Below are 21,209 nucleotides of genomic sequence, written 5' to 3' on the forward strand. Positions count from 1 at the left end.
ACAGAGATGACATTTAAAGCCGAAGTCCCACAGCTTCTCTAATTTTCATGTCCTTCCTCGATGTTAAGCTAAGTCAATTGAATTGAATTTGCAGCTAGGAACAGCTGCGTTCTTAATTTTAATTAAAAAAATGTAATCATAAAAGAAATTGAAACTACGACTTCCCATGTGATTGATAATAATCCACACCGTTGGCCTCACTACTATGTTCAAGGCCCTGTACAATCATGCCTTAAAAATATAAAACTAAATTTGCTCTGTATTGAACTGTCCCATAATGTTAAAAACAGTTTACTCTCTTCACTAAAAAGTTGCGCACTTTTAAAAATGTGCAATATCTACATGTTTAACTTAACTGCTTACATCATCATGTTTCATACTTCAACATGAACTTTATGTTTGCACTGTATGTTTGCATATTGTATGTGCCAATCTTCCAGCTTATGAAACAAGCAAAGCTGTCAAATTCTGCACATACAGCTTATTACTGTTACAAAATTGATCAAAAACACTGGCCTTCTAATTTACTAAGCTGAGATTGAAGGTTACCCTTTGATCTTGGTCTCATAGTACTGAGAAAAAGTATAGGCAGTAAAAGTAAAAATATTAAATAATAAATGATACAGTTTTACTAATATTAACTAATTTCAGTAAAATGGTGAGTGATGCATGACATCAGCTGCACAGTTTGAGAAAAGTCTTAGCACTAGATCACATACAGAGCTTTTAGTTGCATCTTTTGGCCATCTTTAGCAGTTGCCAAAGAAATGGTTCAAGTTTTAATTCAGTGAAGTGGAAATGACAGCGTGTCTTGCTGTGGTGTTTCAGGTTTACATCATTGAAGTGACAGATGGCGAGCACAAATGGACTGTAAAGCATCGCTACAGTGACTTCCATGAACTCCATGAAAGGGTAAGAGACCAGATCTGGCCAGCTGGAGGCCCTTTTACACCATCTAAGAGAGGCACACTATATTAAAACAGATTAGTTAGCATTCCCATGAAAGCTTAGTCATGTTAAATGATGTTTGATTTAATTTTCCCGCCAGCTGACCGTAGAGAAAAAAGTTGACAAACGGCTACTTCCTCCAAAGAAGATTTTGGGGAAGAACTCAAAGAGTCTGGTAGAGCGGCGACAGAAGGAGCTGGAGCTCTATCTACAGATGCTACTGCAGCAATTCCCACAGGCCACACCGACTCCTCTTGCCTGCTTCCTGCACTTTCACCTCTATGTGAGTAGCCCTACTGCAAAAACGCTGTGTATGCTATTGCCTTGATAGTACGCTCACATAACACTCAAAGTATAATTTGTAATTACACTCAAATTTATAATTTTAGCATTTTGGGGTATTGATTGGGAAACAGAGCTGCTTGGAATTTCTCTCTGCGAGGTTGTGGAGCACAGTTCCAGGCCAGTGTTGGCAGTAGTTCAGGCTGGGTGAAAAAAGTGACGATGATGGTGGTAGAACATAAGTCCAGTATTGTCTGAGTCTTCATGACTCTGCAGAATAAACAGGTGATTTAAAAAAAAAACTTGTTAAAACCTGCGATGTAACTTATTCAAAAAAACAAACAGAAGTTTGAATTGTGGATGTGCAAAAACAGTGTTTTGAAAAAAATGTTTTGAGGAAGGCACCATGAATGACAAAATAATATTATTTAATAGTCTACAGGCTAAACCTTTTTGAAGTGGTCTGCTACGTAAGCCTGAAGAGTCTCTTTAGGGATTTGCGCTTGCAATAATAATTCAACCTGCTCCCTATAAATTCTGTGTGACCTTCCATTTTAAAAAAATAATTTAAAAATTGCAACATTAATTAAAATTCTTTCTATTAAAACTGTCATGAAATTAGGCATTTTAGGTTGCAGCAATACCAACAGCATCATCCAGCGATGCCCTGGAAAGGACTGACGAGTAGATGCAGAGGATTTACCATTTTGTTGTTGTTGTTATTATTGTTATTATGTGAATCCAGGTTTTAACAGCCTGTTTATTGCTTTCAGGAGATCAATGGCATCACAGCTTCTCTGGCTGAGGATTTGTTCCATAAAGGTTGGCTTATTTTATGGACTTCTCTCTAGTATTTTGTTATTGATTAATACAATTCATTCCGTTGAGTCCTATGCATTGACTTTATCCCTGCTTTATCCCACAGTTATTTATCAAACACCAAGTGTTAAATTCTGTGTTTAATTATAGTCATTTCAAATCACAACAAAAATCATGTTGGGTACTTTAAGATCTTATAGTTGCATAAAGAAGACTTGCAAAGTTAGCAGTATGAGACCTCTTCATGTTTGTTTGTTTGTGTGCTGTAGGAGAACAATTACTGCAGGCTGGGGAGGTGTTTTGTCTGCATCCACTGCAGCTTTACTCCATCTCCCAGCAGCTCCGTCTGGGCAAACAAACATGCTGTAATGGGGATGCAAAAACTGACTTGGGACACATCCTCGACTTCACCTGCCGGCTACGATACCTCAAGGTTAAACGTCTTTATTGGACTCATTTCGACACCCTGTTGTTTCAGCAACAAAGAGTGAATTTTCTCACTGCTTTTGTCTGTTTTGGTCAGATCTCTGGTACCAGAGGTTCCGTAGGAACCAGTAATATCCAGGAATGCAGTCTTCCCTTTGACCTGTCCTTTTTCAAGTCACTGCTGCAAGTAGAGGTAACTGTCAGTCCTAAAAAAAACTCGTAAATTTGCATGTTGGAGTGCATGTGCTCAATGTCTGATTTAGATTACTGTTAACACCTAATTTTTCTATTCATTAAAAACTGCTGACATTAATTCACCATTTATTCTGGTTTCCCCAGGTAGATTTCTGGCAGGGAAATTACTCTGCCATGTATACTCCTAAACAGGTTTCTAATTGGCATTCTCCAACCAAGCAGCTGAGAATGAATGGAGGAGAAATCGGTTTACTCTTACTGAATGTATACGCCGATATACCGTAACCAGGTTATTTAACGTAAACGCAGTCTTTAATTTGCACATACTTGCAAAATGATGCTGGCAGCTCCTACACCAGCAACACTTCATTTAGTTCTATTCACGTGCCAAGAGTTATGAAATATTTCTAGTATTTTAACATATTTCATTTTGTGCCCTTTGGCTTGCAAATCAGGGTTTGATAGCTGAAAACATACATGTGGTAAATTTTACAAGTGTTGTTTGACTTGTTTCATTGTAAAGTTCTTATTCTGATGCTCACACTGATCTGCACTTCACTGTAGTGGTGTAACAGATTTTAATTGATCTGTAATCTGTGCTGATCACCCCCCCCGGTTCAGCATACACTTTATCCATGAATCACAAAGCTACAATGTGCAATTTTAAGCTAGCATTAGTCATAAAATCTAAATCGGTCCACTCTCTGATCTGCCCTTCCTTTATTTGATCTCTCATGCTCTACCACTGCAGAGCTCTTCAGTTATGCGGCCTTATCAACTTAAAATAAATAAGAATGCTTGATATTTATTTACTCTTGCATAGTCACAATGGCTGGACACCACATCACTGTGCCTGACACTTCAGTTCAGAGAGAGGTTGCTCCCATAGGATGGGCCAGTGTCTGCAAAAATGTGTATTCTCTTCACAGACAGACAGAGAGACGTCATCTTCTTTCTGAAAAAGCATGTGAAGTTAGAAGATCGGATTTTCTTCTTTTGCTCCCTTTTTTTGTTCAAATTTTGTTCAAAGGAAGAATACAAACTAAACACAAAATGTTGCCATGCCAATTTAGAAACCATTAAGGTTTATTACATTTATAAGATTTTGAATGCCGCAGCACCTTCTCTCAAGTGTTTTTGCCGGAAAAAATGAGTAATCAATACTTGTATATTAAAAGTATTTGGTTTTATTTTATTAATAAGCAGGATAATCTACTTTAGCAGTCATGTTAAATTATCTCTTACTGGAGCAGAATGTCACCTTCTATGTTTAGTTTAGGGCTGTTGTCCATTTATAGTAGTCTTCCAGAAATCTCTTTTCAAGCCTGAGTAGTGTCAGACAAAGTGGTCATAGAGAAACCGAGTGGGGGGAAAAGCAGACCATTGGTTTCCTCTTGGCTGAGGTGGAGAAAAAGGAAAATAGGCTCTGATAGGCTGATGAAACAGAATTGTTGCTGCACAGGAGCACAGCTGATGTTTCTCATCATTTAAGAAACTCAACAATGAAGAAAAAAGAGTGAGGGGGAGTCTAGGAATACAGTAGTCTCGAGCCTCTTTCACATATTTTGGAATCCTGATCTCCTTTGGGCTTTACCTGCAGGTGGTGTCTGTGAGAATGCAAATGTCTGGTGTTTGGATGGAGTATGTTGTTCTGTCCCGAATAGTTAGGAAGATTTATTTAATTTCTATTTTTAAATTTTTGACCCACTGTTTCTGGCAGCATACGCTTTGCTATCATGTTGTGCCTTCTGTATGTGCTGACTCCTCTGTGAAATCAAGAGTCACTACATTGAAAACACATCTGAATCAAATAATCTCCAGTTGTGTGTTACATGTGCGAAATGTCTTCAGGCAGTCTCTGGAGCTAATATGTGAAGGGGCTTTGGAAACATCAAATAATGCTTAGCTATATTCTTGACTCTATATTTCAAAAACACTGTCACTGTTGACAGGTTTTGTTTTAACCGTCTGGAAATTAACTTAAAATCTTTCAAAATTTGCAAAGGAACATAACCTGTTTCTCTCTGTCTTCAGATTAGTGAGTGCAGCTCTCAGCAGATTCAAGGATTGTCATCTATGAGGTCAAGTCTAGCAACTATGAGTATCCACCGCACCACAGAAACTATGATGGTAAACTTTTTATCAAATGCATTGTTAGGCTGTGTATTGCGTGTTGTATGCTAATGTGTGTATTATGATTTTTACTTCATCCACTAGTCGATTTTGGTTCCAGAGGCCAGTGAGTTCTCACAGTGGGAACCAGAGGGCGCAGAGTCTGGCTGTCCTGTCACTGCCATTATCCCTGTGTGGAGAAACCTGACCACCCTGGACATGAGCCACAACTGCATCAGTACCATTGACAGCTCAGTGGTGAGGCACACACCCACCAAACTTAAACGGAGAGATTAATTAATAGCACTGTGTATGAGTCACTATTATGAAATGTTTGACTCACTGCAACATTGCAAATGCTTTTTAAAAAAAAAATCATTATTAATTAATTTTTCTCTGTATTTAGTGAAACAATATAACAATTATAAGTAACCCCCCATTCCACAGATTTCACCTTGCAAACTGTGTGGACTAATTACTAAAAAAAATTAACAAATTTAAATATAAATGCAAGGCAAAAGTAGGAATTCCATTTGCTTTTAGGCCTTGAAAAATAGTAAAAAATGTAAGGGTTTGTAAAACTTTAAAAAGATTTAATTTTGGTTTTCTTGAAAAACTGTAACTTAACATTAAACATTTTTTCTTCTTAACTTGTAACAAAAAAGTAGTTGTGGGCCAGGAGATAAGTTGGTGTCTAGCTTGAGTTGTAAATCCAGCACATTCAACCTTGAACACTCTTTTGAACATCCTCCTTCAGAAAAAACAAAAATATTCTCTATGAAAGTCTCCATGCAGGGACTGCTTCTTTTCAAAAGTGCTTGCCCTTATAAACAGTTGAACTCTATGACTTCAAACCAGACTCTGTATGTTGTACATTGAATTACACCTCTTACTCTTAAATAAATTCATTTGTTGCATTTAATCCATGCACTTCTTTCACATTCCATCTAACTGGTCTTCACATTGTACACTGTTATACTACTTAATAATTGGCTAATTATGTTACATTTTTTTAGAACTTTTTAAAATATTTTATTTGTAGTCTTTTGTCCTATTCCTTCCAAATAGATACAGAAGTAGACTAATTTTGAATAATTTTTAGTAGAAATATGCTGAAAAAGGTATTGTGCTCTCCATGCATCTGTCAGACTCACAGAACATCACTCCCTGCAGTGCTGAGATGATCACTTTTTTAAAGGCTTTTGAGTGAGGAACCAATCAGAGGATTTCAGGTTTTTTTTTTATACTTGATTAGTAAGTTTTGAAGATTCTTAAATATTGTAATTTGATAAAGACTGTACCTAAAGGGATGCATAGAGAAGCCCACTGTCTTTAAGTACATCCACTGTCTTCACACAAGGCTAAAAATGTATATATCTAAATGTGATACAGTATGTGAATACTGAAAAAAACACATTGTCATCATTTCCTTTATGCTAAAATGTTTTCTTTGCTCTGTAGAAACTGATTCGGAAGGTTGAGTTTCTAGATCTGAGCTACAATCAGCTGTCATCTGTGGAAAACCTCCAGGTATGTAGCAGCATGATGGAAGACACAACCATCCTCACGAAACATGTTTTTCCTCCTCTCTGTGTCTCTGATCATTTTACTCTGTTTATCTGCTTTTTCATCAGAGTAACAATGTTTGTCACTGCACTCCAGTATTAAACTAGTTGTTATGTGGTTGCAGCACTTGTACAACTTGGTCCATGTAGATCTGTCCTATAACAGTCTGCATGTCCTGGAAGCGGCTCACACTCGTCTGGGCAACATCAAAACCCTGAGCCTGGCTGGCAACCAGCTGGATCGACTGACTGGCCTCACCAAGCTCTACTCCCTAGTCAACCTGGACCTCAGCCACAACCAGCTGGCCCAGGTAGCCCCCTAAGGATTGTCCTGTGGTCGAATACACAGAAAATCTAGCTTTAATGCTGTATTGTAATTGTCTCAATGATACATTTCCTGGACAATTTACACACTTTTTTTTTTTTGGTCTCCTTTCGGCTTATCCCATGAATGTGTATATTCTCCAGAAGAAATGACAAAAGACTAAACTTTTGCTGCCCTCTGCTGGAATTTGTTTCTGCATCTAATGGGCAGCAGATGAGCCATGTTTTCTGTGTACATAAAATACTTTTGTGGCTGTTAGGTTAGAGCTATGTAGGTGTACTCTGGCTTTAGTCATTTAATGTATTGATTCAATATATGATCCATATAACACTAGGAAAACATGGCCTTGGTGAAGTTCCTGAATGTATCAGTGGAGGTTGACTTGGGTTCTTTATGACTTGTGCATTTTTTTTTTTTCTAGTTGGAGGAAATTAGGAACATCGGGTCTCTGCCCTGTCTGGAGAAACTCAACCTATCCAGTAATCCCATGTGCATCATCCCAGACTATAGAACTAAAGTCCTGGCCCAGTTTGGAGACCGTGCAGCAGAGGTACACCACTAAAACCACCACACGGTTTTAATATTTCTTTCTATCCTAGTTATTCTATCTATCTAATGAGTTATGTATGTGTTGACAGAAGTTATGTATGTGTTGACAGAAGTTATGTATGTGTTGACAGAAGTTTGTTTACTGCTGTTGTTTCTGCTTCAGGTTTGTCTGGACTGTACAGTGACGACAGAGAAGGAGCTGGACACAGTGGAAGTGTTAAAAGCTATTCAGAAGGCCAAAGAAGCCAAAGACAGAATGAGCAGCAGTGACAAGAAGGTACACTGTCATTCTGAGTCATATAGCAGGGGACCAGTTTATATGGTTTGTCAGTGTTTATGTCAGATACATTTGACAGTTTGTTTATTTTAAACTATTAAATAGTGTAGAAATGTTTTCTAAATGTCTTGTTTATGGTGCATAAAATAATTTTTACCAGATTAAACTTTATCTTTATCAGAGGAACTCAATCAAGGAACAACAATCTTGGCCTCAAACTGTTGAGTTGAAGATTACCTTATTCAGTACCTCCAGGAATTCGCAATGGTCAGAAAATGTGAATTCTGCGTGATCTTGCAATTTAAATCATCATGACAACGTTCATTACATTTTGTTTGTTAAAAGCTTTCAAGAAATCAGGCATTGTAAAGCTGCAACAATCAGAAAAACATCCAAGAAATCCTAGAAGGACTGATTCTTCTTCACCTTACTCTATAGTAGTCATAGTTCTTAGATCATAGTTCTTAGATCAACCCTGAAAACTGCTGTAGTGGTGTTATTGCTCTAAAGTTTATTCTAAGCAGAAATCACTACATCAGAAAATCCAGCAGTTAGTAGTCACTAATGGCATCCTACCATCAATTAAATTACTAACACATATGTACAGTGGCGTCCATAAGTATCTGATATTTTTGTGTAAACCTGGCAATATTTAGAAAATTTTAGCTTTTGCCTTATTTGTCTTATCTTCAGTTAATAAAACGTAGTGACATCTGATCTGTTGTATAAAGGAGGTCTCCTGGTCAGTGCCACACATTTGCTTAAATATGATTTTAGTTCCAAATCAGATTGTGTTTTTTGTTTTTTCACTTTATAACTTATAACTTCTTGTGTTCCCAGTATTCACAGGTTAATGTTTAAATATCAGATCAGATTGTGGTCTTACACTTTTGTGATGCCACTTTATCTTTATCTCTATCTATCAAAGGTACAAAGACACAGTTACTACAGCAACCTATTTTATTACCCATCTAACTTTAATTAAATTAATCCTGCTGTAGTTGTAATAAGTTGAACTTTTATTTAATTTTTTATATATATCGCAGAGATTGTGCACATCAGCTGCAGAGTTGATATCAAAATAAGGCCCATTTGTTGCCGAGCCCGGACCAAAAAAAAGGGGGGGGGAAGGTTGCCATTGTCATATTCTCACATAAAAGCACAAATCTAACCTGATCTGTGATTTTCTATGACTAAATCTGTTTAGTTTCAAAATGTGTTTTCCCCTCTCATGCAGCACATGTAACCTTAGCACCAAAAATGCTTATGAGCAGAAAGTGGCTTTATTTTGAAGCAGAGTCTTGCACTGGTTCAGGTACCTGCAAAAAAAAATATGTTCATATTAAATGGTGAATATGGGCACAGGTAAGAATTGACTAAATACAGGAGGATAGAGGGTGAGGAAGCACCACCTGGTAGTTGATGTGGTGGACAGGGCTCAGCCTTATTTCTAGATAATTGGATGTGAGGGGTTGGATTCAGTATTGAACCATGTGGGTGTATGGCAGGCGCGCGCTTGCGACATTGGTCCCATGTTTTGAAGAATAGCAAGTGGCCTTTGTCATTGTGGCCAGTTTTATATCTCCTAAACACAAATCTTTTACAAGGTCACTCTGCAGGAGGAAACCACAGACCATATATTCCAATCAGAACCGAGTGAAGAAGAACATTAGCCTCATAGGATCTGCACTGGTGCCAATAGCCCTGGAAACTCTTAAGTTCAAGCACAAGGCCTGCACATAGATTTGTTTTTGTTTTGTTTTTCTTCCTGATTTATTCAACATCACGCTGATTCATCACTTTGAATCAACATGATGTTGAATTTCTATTTTTATTTTTTGTCCGTTTGGTTTATCCCGTGAGTTCAGGGTCACCACAGCGGATCATTGTCCGCATGTTGATTTGGCAAAGTTTTTACGCCGGTTGCCCTTCCTGACGCAACCCTCCCCAATTTCTACGGGATGTTAAAAGATGAACATGAAAAGTAGTAAACACATTTTCTAAGAAATAGACCTACAAATCATCCTATTGGATAATTATGTCATGCCCTGACCAATCCTCACCTGAATGACTAAAGCCTCACAGTTTAAGCTCTTGAACATCACAGATTGGTTTACATATTTTCCCACATCGTCATACTTGTGACTGTACAGTAAAAGAAATACTTGACAATACTAGTAAACAACAAGATTTGGTTTTGCTTTCATAAAAAAAGAGCACATCTGTTCTTTTTTTTTTTTTAAACTGTCAACTGACTTTTACTCTGCTGCTGATGGAGCTACTGCAGGTTTAAAGATGTGATCTGGTTGATGATGTGGGTGACTGCAGCTCTCTGAAGGCTTCCTCCTCTCTGTCCTCTCGTCAGATCAGTGAGGAGACCAGGCTGTGTGCTGCTGCATCTCCTCACCTCTCCTCCTCATCTCCCCCCTCCCCTTCTTCCTCCTCCTCTGCTGCTGTTCCTCCTGCTGTCTCTCCCTCTTCCTCTTCTCCCTGTCAAGGCCAGCAGCCTGCCTACCCCAGCCAAGGTAATCATATATGTATAAGGCTGTGCAGATTTCCGGGAGCATGGTGGTGGTTGTTATTTCTGCTGTAAAGTACCCACTAGAGAGACCCCGTTTCTTTGTACTGTACCTTTTCTGGAATGTGAAATGGATTTCCACAACAGCAGTTGACAGCATTTCTGGGGGCCTGCAACCGGTGGTTATATTTATCACCAGTTAAGTGCTGTGTACAATTGTCTCCAGAAGCTGATTTATATCATATAAACAAGAAACCTGGCTTCTATAATTGAGGTAGGGGTTAGAGAAACCCGATGTGCTACCATAGATTTCTGCTGAAAAAACACTGATTTCTCTGTCATATACATAGTATAACCAGGTTTCTAATCTGCAGACAGGGAAAGGTGTAGAGTGAATTGGCTGGATGAAAGGAGATGTCATTACATGGAGCAATCTCTGCTCCCATTTAAAACCAATCTGCACATAATCTGACAAAAACCAAAACACAAAGTTTCGCAGAAAGGCCAAAATAAAGCTGTTTTCAGACATTCACTGCAACCCTAAACATATCTAGATCATACCCTGAGGAGCTCTGTCTGAGGAATGTCCTAGTCAAGTGGCCTGGACATTAAACAGACTTTACACTCTGTAATGTGTCATTGAAACCATGTTGTACATTGAGCAGCAAATTGTCCAAAGAATAGACAGCAAATGAGTTGTCAATTGACATGAGTTGATTCCCTTTCTAATGTTTGACTGGCTCTGCTTTCAAGTACTGTAAACCAAATGCTTGATATCTGCAGCATACTTCTTGTGTCATGTTGCGCCTTCCTGCATACATGCACCACACCGCTACCTCTTGTGTAAATTAAGCAAAGTACTTTTAGTGTGTGAGGATGTGACACGGGCGATCTCTTTATGTGCTGCACCTGTGAAATGTTTGGACCTGATTCTCCAGGCATGAAATACTTTAGTGTTAACACAGAGTTACAATTACCAGGTTACTGCAGGTCATGCATTCCCTGTTAACACATGTAATAGTTACCCTAACCCTTTTATGAACTTTGACTCTAATAAACTGCTTGCTGTTGGATAGTGCAAGCTGCATACGGTGTATAAACTCTAAACAAATGTTTAATTAATCTTTTATTAATAATTTATTTTACCTTTTTAATGGTTTATCTAATAAGTCTAGAATTGATTTGTACCTTCATGTTATGAACAGATCAGATAAGTAGGATTTAAAATGAATTTCTTAGTGGAATAATTTAGTACTTTAAATTTAAAAAAATTGTACTTTTGAACTTGAGTAATGATGATGAAATGCACTTTTTTACTTGAGTGTTGAGATTGTCTATTTCTACTACTCTACCATTTGGTGTCCTGTTTCAGAAGTGACGAGCAGAGAAGAAGTCGCAGTTCCCCCCAGTGTTCTCCCTCCAATGGACTCTGCACAACCCCCTGCAAGCTTTAACCCAAATGCCCACATCCTTTCTGCTGACCCCTCCCAGGTCAGACACACACCTGAAACACAAGGCCTGTTAGCCTGGCAGCCAGTAGGATATGATTTAGGAAGAGACAGACAGTTTTGGAGGCCTCCTGTAAAATAAGACAACAAATGATCCAAAATAAAAGGATTAATTCAGGTTTAGGAGTATAATTTTGAACCCTTAAACAATAACCCTCAATAAAGAATCCTGCACTGTATAACAGTAAATGTAGATTTAGAATAAGATGTCAAGCTTAAAGTCTTTAAATGATTTCTTCAAAGACAGAAAAATCTGAAATCTATACATCAGAACTTGTTCTTAGGATCTGTTTTTGAGCTGTGGATTTGCTTGTAACAAAGCTGCAATTTTTTTTAGCCAAGCTAATTGCACTGTCAGCTTGTAAGTCAGCCGCCAGCAGCAGCGAGTGATGGTTCTTCTAACAGTTCATTGTATGATCAAATGCCTGCAAAACTAATTGCATTTTCATCATCTTCTGGTTTATTCGCAACCATTAAGTGGTGGCACACACGCATGCTGGACTCTGGTAATGAAAATCTAAATTTAAACCGTGTTCACACTGCCAATGTTAGAGTGCTAATGTTAGCATTTGGCTTAAAGCATCACCTACTCACTCAGCTGTGGGACTATACTGTAAATGAGGTGGAGGCAGAATCTAAGTGTTTGTTTATGGAGAGCTGGTTCTGTTCTTGTTCGTCTGCAGGAACACCAACCTATTGTCAGTTTGTCTGAACAAACAAACTTTGGAGCTTCCACAAGTATTACTACTACTACTATTACTACTACTACTACTACAATGGCGACTACAACAAGTATCTGGTGAGTATCAAAAAGCAATGCTGCAATCATAAATAAACGACTCTAAAGTTTTAGTCACTTTTAGCTTTAAAGCTTTTGTTTTTGGTTTCTGGTTTAGGCTACCATTAGTGAAACATAACACTTTGAGCCTCTGGAAGGTTTTCATGTGAAACACTTATCCAATATGTTGACAACTGTTAAAATGATAAACTGGGAGCAATAGATGCAGAGAGAATGTCCAGGTGGCTGAGTAAAGATATGTCCCAACTTCTGAATTCTAGTAACATGCACTTTATCTCCAAAATAAGTTGAAGTTAAAACATTATTTATCAGCTTTAACTCTCTCATTAAGAATAAATAAAGTATAGTTCCAATAGTAATTGTTGTTGTCTTTTATTGTGGTGTTAGTCTATGTTTGCGTGTGGCTGATGTTAGCTTGGGTGAATGAAGTATATTGTTAGGATCAGGTATATGTAGTTTGTACTTCATAAATAAATAAAGTTTAAGTAACATCCTGACAAAATGGTTACAGTTTAACCTGAGAAATTCCAGCTAACACTACTGCAAACTGGTCCTAAACAGTACAGAGTTGAACATGTGCTGCTGCTACTACTTTTGAGGGTTTAACTAAAGCTAAAACTGATACAGCTACGGAGACACTTGTGATACTGTTTAAATAATGGCAAAAAGGTTTATGAAAGTGAAATGTGCTGGTGGGACCACTGAATTTAGTTTCTCTTTGTCTTCTCCAGTTGTTTCTGCTCCTCTCCCGTCCAACCAATTGAATCCAGTTGCTCCTCCTGCAGCACAGCCTGGTGTCATCTGCTTCCTACTTACCTGCTCTCCCTCTCCTCCTCAAACAAAGACTTCATCACGCAGCTCACCCAACGTCTCAACTCCAAGCTGAAGGAGCAGCAGAATGAAGAGAATAAGGGAGAAGAGGAGCGAGAGGAAGAGAAGAGGTCTGAATTCAGAGTCGTCCAGGCTCCTGTAGAGGGCACACAGTTGGGGAGTCCCAGGTATTTTGGCCTACAACCATCTCACTGATTTCTGAGATTTCCATTGAATTTCAGGATAGAATCCCAGTCATTTATAGGGTCCCCTTTACTTACATTCACATGGTTTTCCTCAAAATGTATAGTATTTTTGGAGAACCCATAAATTCCCTTATGAGGGATTTTGTGGATTTGTGGAAAAATGCTGATTTACTATGGTTTTGAGTCCTGAACAGTTTCCACTGCTTTCTGAGACTCCCGAAGGTTCATCTCCGCTTCGATTTCCTCAGATTCCTGCTGGAATCTGAAATTTCACCCCTTTCTGAAGACTCCAGAAGTTCCTTTGGTTTCAGTGATTGCCATAACATTTCTCAGATCCTCACATGTGTTGGGGTTAGATGGCTCCTGTGTACAGCTTTGCTGTTGCTCCTTCTCTGCTTTCTCACACACTTGTGATTGTTCTCATGTTATATGTTGCTGTATTAGCCCTGTCAGCTAACAATTGTGTGTCGGCTGCTATTAAGTATGATCACGTTATTTAACATCAAGGAGCTTATGGAGGACTATGTTACCTGGACCGGGTACAAACCCCGTTTCCCGCCCGTCTTTTTGTGTGCTCCTTGACATCGCCAGAGTACCTGCTGCTGACTAAGGGCCGTGGCAGGACGAAAAAGTGAGGCTCGCGAGCTGGTGTCCAGACGAGCTTGAGCTGATCTCCATCAACGCGTCGGGACATGATGCGGCTATGAATGAGCCCAAAAAATCCTGTTTCATACCATTAAAAATACTGTCTCACCCTCAGCTCCACAAGTGCCTGTATACTCATCAGCTGACTGTAACAGATTTTTAAACTTATTTCTCAGTAAAGTGCAGGACAACAAGCACAGTATTTGTCCTTCCTCGCGCTATACTAGAGTTTCTCCTCTCCACCCTTGATCCTGCTTTTCTCCTGTCGCCCTACATGGCATTAAAGGTTTATTTAAAAAAGAATGAACCTCCTTCTAGCCCTGCTGGCATGGTTCCGACCACTTTACCTTTAAATGTTACTGATTCACTTGGTCCTTGTCACTTGGTCCTAGTAAATATGATAAATTTGTCTCTTTGTACTGGCACGACCCCCTCCTTTTTTTCTTTCCTTTTTTTTTTTAAAGAACTTGTTATGAACCCAGTCTTAAAAAGCCAAGCCTGGATCTTTCTTACCATATAAACTACAGGCCTATATCTAAATTGCCTTTCATGGCCAAAAATTTTGAAAAAGTGGTAGCCCAACAACTTTCCACTTATCCGCATTTTCAATCAGAGTCGGCCCTTCTCAAAGTGTCAAGTTACATTTTGATTGTGGCAGACTCAGGCCAGTGCAGTGCAGTGTTGGTTTTACTGGATCTAACTTTGGTGTTTGATACAGTTGACCGTAAAATTTTTAGACATTGTTTCCAACAGGTTGTTGGTTTGTCTGGCTCTGTACTTTGGTGGTTTTCTTCATATCTTACTAATAGAACTGTCTCTGTTGCGATAAAAACGATCATGTGTGACTTGATGCCTCTGCATGTCGAGTACCACAGGGATCAGTTTTATGCCCGTACTGTTTTTATTGTATATGACACCTCTTGCTCGGATTTTTCAGCATGCGCCATTAAATCTGTATCTGGGAATCCTAACTTTGTCTGCCACTACCTTGGCTTTTGAGTGGGTTTATGAGATCCACTAAAAGTCCAACTGGTTTTTTGTGACTCTTGTAACATAGCTGTTAGAGCATTTAGAGAATGATTGTTTACATTTATAATTATTAGTTATAATTATTATTGTCATCAGTGTGTAAATCTTATTGAAGGACCGTTAATCATCTGATGTTTTATATTTATCAATGTATGAAATTAGTCATTTAATTTACAAAGGGATCATTCTTATTCTGATTCCACTGTTTTATGCTCTTATTCTAGTCCAGGCTCCAGGGACGGATACTTTGAGATGGGTCTGGATGACCCTGTGGACATGTCAGTCTGCTCGTCCTCTACGTCTCTCACTGCTCCTGCTACAGAGGAGCCTGGTGACCACCAGCGGGAGCTGTGTAAAGAGGATGAGGAGGTGAAGGTCAACAGGGTTCTGTGGTGCTACTGCCTGCAGGTAAATGAAGAGGTGGAGCAGAAGGAGGCGTGTCTGGTGCTGATGGACCGAGTTTTGGCCTTACTGTACCTGTCGGATGAGTTTACATGGAACAATCAGGACACAAGTAAGAATGCCGTAAACTTTTATAACGCCACATGCACACAAATTTGGGAAATGTGGTAATGGCTCTTGGTTATTAGATTTGTGTGTATCAGCTGTTTGCTCCTAGTTTTGGTTTGATTTTATTAATACAAGAAGCCTTCCTAATTTTTATCAGCTGGGTAACTTTGCCGTTTATAACTTCTTCATATTCTAGAAGCGGTAGTAATTCAGTTCACTATTTCTGCTTCATTAGACAGGCATCTGTTTGTGTCCAGATGGCAAAAGACCATTTTATTTTCTGGTGCTCTAACCTTAACTAATAAACTTGTATCTTTTCCTAAACACCCATGGTTTTCAACATTCTGTGTTTTACCAGACAAACAAATTGACCAGACAAACAGATGCAGAACTTTAGTATCAGGAAGTGAAATAGGCTTGATAAGTTGTTACAGAAATTCTAGTACTTTCTTCCTTTTTAAGTGTAGGATAAACCTTAACAAAGGCACTGAACACGGACATAACAACTGGGTTTTTTAGGTTGTACACCCAGTGCAAAATCACATGTCAATCATATTTTCATGTTCAGAAAGTGAAAAGAGCAAACTTTTATGTGTACATAAATAATCTAAAACGGTTTCCACATTTTTGTCAGAAACCATAATACCTTATAGTTAAGAGGGGTTTGGTTTAATGTATATTATTGGTAGCACAAAATATAAACAATATACACAAAATATATAATAATTGAAAATGTGAATGAGGTTTGTCAAAGGACTCAAAGTTATATGTGAATAACGGATATTTTACCAAATAAAACTGATGGCAGGATGCAGAAAAGAATCAATTGTTCAAATTTACTATCTCTACTAATTTAATAATTAAGTCCAATCATAAATAACATCAACGGCAGGGCAAACATTTATCTAGGTGACCAGTAAAAATCTGCGTTACCAGTTAAAAACTAGTAATAAACTTAAAATGATGTCTGAGTAAACTAAACTGAGAAGAAAACATCCTAATATCCAGATTTTTCTTCATTACGTTGTAAATAATTGGATAGTTTACTGACTGGGAATTAATCTGTCCTAATAATGCATTCATATTTTTTTTCTTGTAAATATGTCAAAAGTTCTATTTGTACAATCAGTAAGTAAGAAAAGTTGATGCTTTTCTTTTAGAAATTAAAAAATCTTTTGGTTTCTGACATCCATGAACTTCCTTGAATTCCATGATGTGTGATTGATTTGTTGTGCAGTAATGATTTCTCTCCTGTTCTCAGACCAGGAGCAGAGTCCGCCTGTGGAAGAGGTGCTGTCAAGCCTGCAGATAAACGTCCTGCTGCCTTACTCACAGCTGGCACTCTCCTCCCGAGCTGAGCTTCCATACTCTTGTCTTGCCTTCGAGCTCCAGTGTGGTCTTACACACTGGTACATCTTCTCTGAGGCTGAGGAGCTCCAGCAGACCAGGACTGAGCTGACAACTTTGATCCAGGTCAGAGGAACGACAGTCAATAGTTTTCAGCAGTTTAAATGAAACTCTCTTAGAATATATAATAAAAATTCCCCAGCAGAAAGCACTACAGTTGGGCGCTTATTGTTTGAAAATTTAAAGGGGATTTCTAGTGATATTTCAGTCAGTAAGTGATTCAAACAAAGCTTTAAGTTACATGTAATTATGTGGAAACATAACTCCCTTTTAAGGCAAAGATCCTAGTATATTACTGCATGACTCAGACTCAAGTGAAGTTCTGCATGTAAATGCATATTGATTGTGGTCAAAGATTTGTTATTTCTGAGCAGCGTGTTTTGTGAATTTCAATCAGATGTCCGTTTATTAGGGACATCTACAGCTTAAAGGGCTGTAAATCTGTGTAATCCAACTCCAGCAAATCCTCCTCCATTAAATGTGGTGTTGTACAGTTTTAGTTTGAACTTGATTTAGTGTAAATAGAGCTCTTCTTCTGTTGGATATTTAAAGAGATTCAGCAATGCCTTAAAATTAAAAAAACTGTTAAAATATTCAGCTCAAGATTGGTGTAAAACGTAAATAAAAAGAGAATGCAATGATTTGTAAATCTTATCAACCCATATTCTATTCCAGATAGAACATAAATAATATATCAGATGTTGAAACTGAGACGTTTTATCATTTCACGTAAAATATTAGCTCATTATTATATTAGCTCAACTGTCTGTAAACATTGGTGAAGTAGGGAGGTCAGGCCAGTTCAGCACCCAGACTCTGCTGTTGTGAAACCGTGCTGTTGTGATTGACGCAGTATGTGGTTTAGTATTGTCTTGCTGAAATATGCATGGCATTTCCTGAAAGAGATAAGGTCCGGATGGGAGCATAGGTTGCTCTAAAAGCTCAGCAGTACATAATGTGTAAGCTGCCCACACCAATAGGCACTAATGCAGCCCCATACCATCAATGATAACAAGCCTCAGAACATTTTTGTGGATTCTTTCTTGAGCCCACACAGTGAAGTCCAGTAGAGAATCATGCCTGTTTTTAATGCAGTGCCAACTGAGGGCCCGAAGATCATGTGCATCCAGTTTTTACCTTTTGACCTTGTCCCTTGCGCACAGAGATTCCTACTGATTCTCTGAATCTTTTTAAAGTCTTCACAATTTTAGATTGAGGAACATTTTCTGATATTGTTACAAAATTTTTAGATGCAGTTTGTTTCAGATTGGTGAACCTCTGTCAATCTTTACATTAGAGAAGCTCTGCGTCTCTGAAAAGCTCCTTTTATACCCAGTCATGTTACAGACCTGTTGCCAAGGGCCACCTTGGTGCTGGTCTTGAGCTCTGATAAAAATGGGAGGGTTGCAGCAGGAAGGGCTTATATACGGAACACGTTTGACTGTGGCGACCACTGAAAGGACAAGACGAAAGCCATTGATCCCTTTTACAGACTTTTGTTGCCGCTGTTCCAACTTTTTTGAAATGTGTTGCCGCCATCAAATTCAAAATGAGCTCATATTTTCTATGAAATGGTAAAATGTCTCAGTTTCAACATCTGATGTGTTATTTATGTTCTATTGTTTATGTACATGTCCTATTAAACACTGGCTAATAAGATTGGCAAATCAGTGCATTCTGTTTGTTTTTTTACGTTTTACAAATTGTCCCAACTTTGTCTAATTAGGGTTGTACATGAACACTAAACATCACACCTATCTAGACAATTATGAAGCACAAATCCCACTGGAGAGTTGTCATTGACTGGGCACTTGAACAGCTCAAACCTTCTTACTTATTTTTACAGACAGCAGATCCTCGGACTCACCCAGCCACCCCCAACACTCCTCAGCTCCTCCCCCGCTCACTCATTAACCCCTGGGAGCTAGAGGAGAGTCAAGGAGCCCAGGGAGGGTACCCTGCTTACCTCCTCTCCACCTCCTCGTCCACCTCTGCCCTGGACATCCTCCCCCTCTTGATGGACATCTTAACCCATAAAGAAGAACCCAGCCTCCCATCTCTCGTCTTCCTCACCCATCGACACCTCTGGTTGCTGAAAATAGACTTCAGAGAGCTGTCAGAAAGACTAAGGAAGGATGCTGATCTTCAGCACTCCTCCTGGTGCAGGCTAGTCCATGTGCCCATTGGATCAGTGGTGCTTCACCCCCGGCAGAGCACTTCTCAGGTCGGGGACAGAATCGGGGACATAACCAGCGGCACTTACTGCCCCAATGCAAAACACCACAACAGGTACAGAGGCTGTGATTGCTGAATGCAGGGTCAAACCTGACCGTATCTTTTTGTTTGTTGTGTTTCATGTTTCTAAATCTTGTCATCTGTATTATAACCATCATTTTGTGTCTAGAATTTGTCACGCTGTGGAGCTGTTGCTGGGGACTCAAGGCCTGCTGCTGCTCTTCCCTCTAGCAAAGGACCGAAGCATTTTTCTGGGGGAGCTGATTAAGCAGAGAGCCTCTCTGGAGGGGTTGAAGATGGTGGCTCTCCCCCGACCGTGTGGGCCCTGTCCACACCAAGGACAACATACACAAGGTCAAGACCAGCTACCTGTTTATACACTGACACCAAAAAGAGAATTTTCCTCTGATCTTATTTATTAAAAATGTCATCAAGTTTGACCCTTCAAGCTCTCTCCCCTGTCAGTCTGTCCTTATTTATCATCACCTTCTTCTTGTCTTCTTAGGTCATTACACATCCAGAGACCAGTGCTGCTGTACAAATCCTAAGGGATTACACAGCTCCAGCAGGTAGACCTTTAATGCCCTTCCTTTCAATGTAATCTAGATTGCAGTCTCTTCTCACAACTGCAGAATTGTTTTAGTTCTTGTGAGCTGTTGAAATCAAGGTTATAGTTTGCTTAGGACCATACAATGTGTTCCAGTTTTACGCTGTACTAAAACTATAAACACTATGTACTAATGATACCAGGGCACTTTTTTTTTCAGTGAAAGTACAAAATGCTTATCTATTTATTTAGAAAGCCATGAGAAAAAGCAAATGGAAATCACTGAAGCTGTTCAGTTTAGAATGTTTGTGATCTTTATCTGATTTTAACGTATGAGAGATACAGCAGTATCAGCTCTTCATTGGGTGATGATAAAAGTCCAAAGATATGTTCTTTTAAAAACAGCGGTGGAACATGGAATTCATCCATCTGAAAACAATGACAAGTTAAATTTTGCACTGGATAGTTCAGGATAGTCTATCTTACTCAGAGCTCTGCAGTTTAAAGGATTCTTATCAAAACTGTTTCACAAGCTCAGTAGGATGATGGTACTCTACTCACATCTTTTGACTGGCATTTATAGCAACTGTTTAATCAGGGTCCCCACGATCCTTAACACTTCCTTAACGCATTGTAACCATGCGGATGCTATTTTGGCTGTTTATCCTTATTCGCCTCATTGAGTAGTGTATGTAACACCGATTTACATCCATTGGGTGGCGATGATGGGAAGAAATATTATTGTCTGAAAGCTGTTCAAAAAAACAGAAGTAGCTTATCATATTAAAATGCTTGCCTACTTGTGAACACATTACACATATGAGTCCTGATACATATGTGCAAATATCTAAGTTGGCACATGATGCCCGAAATTACCCTAAATTGGCATATCTCCTAAACTTGCATATCTGCTTCCTGATTAGGTAATCTGACAAATAGAACCGGAAATGTTGCTAAATGAAGAAGAAGTAACACAATTTCTCTAATAAATTATTATAAATTACACTAATAAATGTATTTCTTAGTGTGAAAGGTAAATGGTTAAATTCTTAAAGTGAGAAGCTCAATAATACTTTTAGGTTTTAGTTTTAAAAACCTCAAGAAATCTTAAATATGAACGTCTTACAACTATTGGCCATGTTCATGTAAATTTAAGTGTTTGCTACTTGAAGTAGAGCTTTACAGTGCAAGCTTTTCATTGATGTGAGTAGAATTTTAGGCTTAAAAGTGTGAAAATGCATGTGCCTGGGTAAATTCGAGTGTGAAAGTCAACAATCGGACTGGTTCCTAACTGACCGTAGGTTGACTGCGATAAGACTGAGGAGGTTCTGCTGGCCTTTCCACTTGGGAAACCAGCCCTTCCCTCTGCTAGGAGTAGGCTACATACACAAGTAAAAGAGGACTGCATCCTTATTCTCTTTAAACTTTACCCAGTGATTGATATTTATTTTATGTAAATTTTAATTTAAGCTATTGTGTGTATGTCTTCTTGCTGTT

At 38.7% G+C, this 21,209-nt stretch overlaps 1 protein-coding gene across 8 annotated transcripts in view; it reads left to right on the forward strand.

Annotated features, from left to right (window-relative positions):
• Window positions 1-21,209, forward strand: part of nisch (nischarin) — a 28,399-nt gene that overhangs the window by 534 nt on the left and 6,656 nt on the right. For 5 of the 8 annotated variants that reach the window (XM_067504822.1, XM_067504824.1, XM_067504826.1 and 2 more), the window contains exons 2-21: window positions 829-912; window positions 1,049-1,231; window positions 2,004-2,052; window positions 2,319-2,482; window positions 2,573-2,668; window positions 4,705-4,800; window positions 4,888-5,040; window positions 6,244-6,312; window positions 6,473-6,658; window positions 7,094-7,222; window positions 7,385-7,498; window positions 9,864-10,023; window positions 11,389-11,507; window positions 12,208-12,323; window positions 13,055-13,321; window positions 15,238-15,527; window positions 16,785-16,996; window positions 18,777-19,219; window positions 19,335-19,519; window positions 19,671-19,734. In XM_067504822.1, the coding sequence (XP_067360923.1) occupies window positions 829-912; window positions 1,049-1,231; window positions 2,004-2,052; window positions 2,319-2,482; window positions 2,573-2,668; window positions 4,705-4,800; window positions 4,888-5,040; window positions 6,244-6,312; window positions 6,473-6,658; window positions 7,094-7,222; window positions 7,385-7,498; window positions 9,864-10,023; window positions 11,389-11,507; window positions 12,208-12,323; window positions 13,055-13,321; window positions 15,238-15,527; window positions 16,785-16,996; window positions 18,777-19,219; window positions 19,335-19,519; window positions 19,671-19,734 (3,179 nt within the window). Of the gene's footprint in view, window positions 1-828; window positions 913-1,048; window positions 1,232-2,003; window positions 2,053-2,318; window positions 2,483-2,572; window positions 2,669-4,704; window positions 4,801-4,887; window positions 5,041-6,243; window positions 6,313-6,472; window positions 6,659-7,093; window positions 7,223-7,384; window positions 7,499-7,679; window positions 7,766-9,863; window positions 10,024-11,388; window positions 11,508-12,207; window positions 12,324-13,054; window positions 13,322-15,237; window positions 15,528-16,784; window positions 16,997-18,776; window positions 19,220-19,334; window positions 19,520-19,670; window positions 19,735-21,209 lie in introns of those variants that run through there. The other 3 variants (XM_067504828.1, XM_067504829.1, XM_067504830.1) reach the window with 3 other exon arrangements.

The sequence above is a fragment of the Channa argus genome, chromosome 5 (assembly GCF_033026475.1).
Source record: "Channa argus isolate prfri chromosome 5, Channa argus male v1.0, whole genome shotgun sequence".
NCBI classification, from domain to species: domain Eukaryota; kingdom Metazoa; phylum Chordata; class Actinopteri; order Anabantiformes; family Channidae; genus Channa; species Channa argus.